This window comes from Arachis duranensis, chromosome 8 (assembly GCF_000817695.3).
Source record: "Arachis duranensis cultivar V14167 chromosome 8, aradu.V14167.gnm2.J7QH, whole genome shotgun sequence".
Lineage (NCBI taxonomy): Eukaryota > Viridiplantae > Streptophyta > Magnoliopsida > Fabales > Fabaceae > Arachis > Arachis duranensis.
In genome coordinates this window covers 38,760,781-38,766,215 of record NC_029779.3, presented here as the reverse complement: position 1 = coordinate 38,766,215, position 5,435 = coordinate 38,760,781, and the positions used below count along the sequence as shown (strand labels likewise).

The 5,435-nt window shown below is 36.3% G+C and overlaps 1 protein-coding gene across 1 annotated transcript; it reads left to right on the top strand.

Annotated features, from left to right (window-relative positions):
• Positions 1–26: 26 nt before the first annotated feature.
• On the top strand, positions 27–4,376 carry LOC107462680 (uncharacterized). The gene is made up of 7 exons (XM_016081307.3): positions 27–463; positions 740–967; positions 1,733–1,806; positions 1,917–2,076; positions 2,831–2,950; positions 3,058–3,166; positions 4,115–4,376. The coding sequence occupies exons 1-7, from the start codon at positions 242–244 to the stop codon at positions 4,294–4,296; spliced, it is 1,095 nt and encodes a 364-aa protein (XP_015936793.1). The 5' UTR covers positions 27–241; the 3' UTR covers positions 4,297–4,376.
• Positions 4,377–5,435: the final 1,059 nt, after the last annotated feature.

Here is a 5,435-nt window from a genome sequence, read left to right as displayed (position 1 = left end):
TCAGCAAACCAAATCCACCACCCAACCTCCCTCCCTCTCTCTCTCTCTCTCTCTCTCTCTCTCTCTCTGCTTCTGTGTGATGCTGTGCGGAGCCTAACACGGACACGTTCCCCTCTTCTCTCTCATGCACATGCACACACCACACACACCAAATTTCAATTTCAATTCACTCGTTATAATTCTTCTACAATCCCTAATTTCCCCAAACCCCTCCATAAACCCCACCAATTGAATCAACAAAATGAGGATCCCGACAAGAATTGCAATCACTCTCACACACTCTGCTAGCGCTGCTTCCAATCATAATCGCAGCTGCTACTCCACTTGCCGCGCCGTTCTTGTTCCCTCATTCGGCGGTCCCGAGGTTCTGCAACTGCACCCCAACGTCCAAGTCCCTCCCTTGAAGCCCAACGAAGTTCTCGTTCGCTCTCGCGCCGTTTCCATCAACCCCTTGGACACTCGCGTCAGTTATACTCACTCACTCACTCTCTCTCTCTCTCTATTTCTTAGAGTAGATGCCAATTTCAGATTCCTTTATTCCTCCATTTCTTCAATCATTCGTTTCTAAATTTGGATTTTACTCCATTCTTGTCTTGTATAGTTGCATCTCTAATTTGTGGAGATTCGATTCTTGCATTGACCCTGTTCCGGATTCATTGACTAATTTTCCAGCTCGTTTCTTTCTATTGAACAATGTGGATGTTTTGGAAAATGCTGAATCGAGTTTGTTTTGGCTCAGATGCGTTCTGGCTATGGGCGTTCCCTTTTTGAGCCGCTCTTGCCTATCATCTTGGGCCGCGACGTCAGCGGCGAGGTTGCAGCCGTTGGAGCTTCGGTGAGGTCGGTGAGCATCGGACAGGAGGTTTTTGGGGCTTTGCATCCAACTGCTGTGAGGGGTACTTATACTGATTATGCTATTCTACCTGAAGATGAGATTACTCCAAAGCCTAGTTCACTTTCGCATGTGGTAAGTGTCTTTAGCAGGGAATGTTGATTTTAAATGCAAGTTGTGATTTCATGTGCCATTGACAAAAATCAGAAATTGGTCTTGTTGAATGTGATATTTGGAGCTCTCTTGTTTCTGTTTTGGTCCCAAGCTTTATTTGGAAATTTTATTGTTCTTCCTTTTTCCATCAGCTATGTGTGGCCTATTGATTTGATGGATCTTGGGCCTAAATTAATTTGAAACACAATATTTGGTGAAGGGAATTTGATAGTAGAAGTGTGTTTGGAAAGACCGAGTGTAAATAATTTGGTCGCTTATTTAAAGAATGAATATTTGATGTGTAAGTGGCCAAATATGTTTTACTATAGAGCTGTCTATTAGTCAATTTGTACAATGGTTCGGCAACAGTGATTGGCTTATATTATGATCAAGACTTAATCATAACTGAATTTTGAATATGAAAATGGCAGTACATTGAAAAACATAATTATTTTAAGATCTGCAGCTAGAAGAAAACATTTGAAAATGTGCTGGCCTGTCCTATAGATTATGAAACATTTGCATGCTTTATAGGCTCAATTCACATCAAATTTAGTTTCTTTAGGACTTCTTGTAGACTATGTTAATCAGGAAACATATCCAACTTCTTTATCTGTCATGTTGATCTATTCAAAATGTGAGCCACATATCATCCAAAATGTTCTTATTTCTTGGAAACCCTTTTGTCCTTCCTAACCGAGAGATATAAAAATTGAAAGCATGTTTGCTGATATTTTTATCTTATAGGAAGCAAGTGCAATACCTTTTGCTGCACTAACGGCTTGGCGTGCTCTAAAAAGTACTGCCAGAATAACTGAAGGGTATGATTTCAATTGGATGAATTTAAGTTTTCATCTTATACCCTCTAAATTCATCTTGCTGAGACCTCTTTTTGTTTTACTTACTAATATCCTTTAGTTTACCTCAACAGACAAAGGATATTAGTAGTGGGAGGTGGAGGAGCAGTAGGTTTTGCTGCAATTCAGATTGCAGTAGCTACTGGTTGTCATGTTGCAACCACTTGTGGAGGTCAAAGCATTGAGCGACTATTAGCAGCTGGTGCTGAGCAGGCTGTTGACTATATTACTGAGGTGGTTATGAATCTTTTTTGGATCATATTACTTGCCATGTTCAGATATTTCAATTATGACAGAAAATGTTACTGAAATTCTTTGTTCTGATTTCTGGAAGCAAATTTCATGAATTGGAAAGTAAATTAAACTTGCCATACTGATTTACAGGAAAAATAAGGCAACAGTAAGAAAGGTAAAAACAATTGATATTGAGAGGCGATGCCTATCAAATGTGGCAAAAGAGTGATTATATTGTGTGTATGCACTGTGAATATCAACTATTTATTCTTATAATGTGAAATTATGATCAGTGGGAAAGTGAGGACATGAGAGAGATGGTGGTTCATCATTGAAATCAGCTAATTTATTTTAGTGCGATTGTTTAACTGCACTTTTAATGTAGCAACAATTATTTCTAATCCCTTATCCTGATGTAATACATCAAGTAAATGGAACAAAATCCTGAATCCTATAAGTATTTTAATACTGTTAGTCCATAAGGGAAACTCGCTGGATGAGTAAAACTTAGTAAGACGTGATTAACATAAACCCCAAACCCAAATACAACCCATACATACATGTAAAATAGGTGGACTATGTTATATAAGTAGCAGGTTAGTAAAGCTAATAACTATATAATATGATCATCCAGCAAGTTATGAAAATACAATCAACCCCAAATCAGATAATTTGATCTTTGAATGTATGCTTTCTTGATGCCAAACATCTTGTTTAAGACCTGGTTTGTCTTGAATCTCATCTTGAGTGACAGGATGTGGAAGTAGCTATAAAGGGGAAGTTCGATGCTGTTTTGGACACGATTGGTGTGCCAGAGACAGAAAGGATGGGCATTAATTTTCTGAAGCAAGGTGGGCACTACATGACACTTCAGGTAGGTGATTAAAGTTAATGATAAATGGTCACTCAAGAATAATCTTCTAGATTTTTTCCCTTTGAAAGCAATAGCTGTGCTTCAACCTTTCTTTTCTTTCCTTGAAGGGTGAGGCAGCATCTTTGGCTGATCGGTTTGGACTGGCAGTTGGGCTTCCTGCAGCTAAAGTTGCCGAGTTACAAAAACAGATTCGATACCGATACTCTCATGGAATAGGTAAAAAAATGCCCCTGGTGCATTTCGTTCTTTTGCTTTAACATCATGTATGCCACTTTTTTGCTATGCAATTTCTGTTTTCCCTTTAACAGTGTTAGATTGTCCTGAGAAATAGAGGAAAAGTGGAATCATGTATGTTGCTAAGTGTTCTTAGGTCAAGGTGGCTTGAGAACTAACATTAACAGATAATCGAGGGGAAATTTGAGCAGGGACGGGGGCCCATTATACTTGCCTCACCATTGGATAACTCACAAGTAGTGTTAAATAGGGGCCCATTATACTTGCCTCACCATTGGATAACTCACAAGTAGGGTTAAATGTGAGTGCTGCCCGAGCTTAGATTGTTGGAACTAAATTTAGTTTTATGGCTTGCTTTACAAACAATCCTTAAGGCTCAATCTCAACTGATTAAAAGTTTAAGAGCTTCTCTACTTAGACATAAATTGAGCCTCTTGTCTATAAGGAAACAATCTATTTGAAAATATAATTTACATATCAATACTATAACCGTACACTATCTTACTAAAGTTACATAATAACGAAAGAATATTAGAGTTTAGTACAATTATAGAAACCGACACACACTTGTTGAAAAATGGCTCAAGAGCTACTAACTCAAATATGATCAAGCTTAAACATGGCTGATTTTTCATTTAATAAATGAGCTTTACCCAAGAATCACTCTTTCGGAGGAGGTGCTCTCCCTACTATGGTGTCTGATTTATCTAATTCTGGCAGTACATTTGGACTTCCCAGCTCTGCCGTTAATAGTTTAGTATTCATGCCGATATCCACTGATATGATATAATTAACTCTATTGATTCCGCTGGATGTTCGTAGTTAAGGTTAGGGTTTATTTCGATACTGTTTTTTAACCAATATTTACAAATGCTGTGAAGTATGAAGTTTATGTTTAATATGTAATTCCCCCCTTTTTTTATGGTGCAGATTACTCATGGACATACATGAGGGCTGACATAGAAGGTCTAATTGAGATTCGAAAGCTATGTGAAGCTGGAAAGTTGAAGATACCTGTTGATAAAACATATCCCATAACACAAGTAAGGGAGGCTCATGAGGCAAAAGACAAGAAGTTGATTCCAGGTAAAGTGGTGCTGGAACTTGATTAACATTCTCAACCTATCGGGAGTTTACTTAAACCAGATTTTTTCCTTCAATAGATTGTTCAACATAATTGAGAATTGGATAGCAATAATAAAAATCTGTAAATTGGCTTGAGAATTTTGTGTGATGCTGAGGTTTACAACTGTTCACTTTTTTAGTTATGTTCACTAGTGAAAAGTGCTGGCATGATATAACAGCACTAGAAGTTTGATGTGTCAATTGCACTCCCCCGTCAGTACCAAATCCATGTTCTTTTGAATTGTGACATTGAAAGAGAACATTGCTCAATTATTAGCAGAAAAATTGCAAATTGTATCAAGACTAGTGTTAAACCCGTGCGATGCACGGGCTTATATTTAAATTTGATAAGTTAAATTAAAAATAATATTTTATATCTATATATTTTTTAAAGTTAGTATAACACTATTATCGTTCTTATATAATAAACGTGTTAAATATGTTGTTTTATCTTTATTCAAAGTAAAATATAAATAGAAGAGTTTGAAATTTATAATATTCTTGAATCATAAGGAGGGAGACATGAAAAAAATAAAAACATATATAATTGTAATAATAGCATGTTAATTTTACACTAAATTTTTTTATCAAAAAGCTAATAAAAATTTATCGACAATCTAGTATCTTACTAACTTCATTAGAAAAGCAATTGGCATAGGATGTTGTGCTCCTTGTTACACATTTCATTTCAAATCTGAAAAAGGAGTTATAAATAAATTAGTTATATCTATAGTAAATATTTGTACAAAAGTATAAATCATAACATGCTATTAAAGTGAAAATAATATTATTCTTACCTAAATATTATTAAAAACCTCTTTGAACACGACATTTGTTGTTGATAACTTTGGATTACCGTCTTCGTCTAGAATTAAAACCCTGAGGCCACTGCGACTCTTAACTCTTGACAAAGCAACATAAAGTTGTCCATGGGTGAACACTGATTTTGGCAAATAAAGTCCTACATGTGATAATGATTGACCCTGACTCTTGTTAATGGTCATTGCAAAGCATAGTGTTAATGGAAATTGTCTCTGTTGGAACTTAAATGGCAATCCTGAATCTGAAGGGATCAAGTTCATTATTGGAATGTACACTTTATCTCCAATATTTCTACCGGTCACTA

Excerpts from the sequence above, each read along its gene's own strand:
- LOC107462680 (XM_016081307.3), top strand. The coding sequence starts at position 242 with ATGAGGATCCCGACAAGAATTGCAATCACTCTCACACACTCTGCTAGC. Across the intron at positions 968-1,732 it reads CTAGTTCACTTTCGCATGTG|GAAGCAAGTGCAATACCTTT; the intron begins GTAAGTGTCTTT and ends TTTATCTTATAG. Across the intron at positions 1,807-1,916 it reads ACTGCCAGAATAACTGAAGG|ACAAAGGATATTAGTAGTGG; the intron begins GTATGATTTCAA and ends TTACCTCAACAG.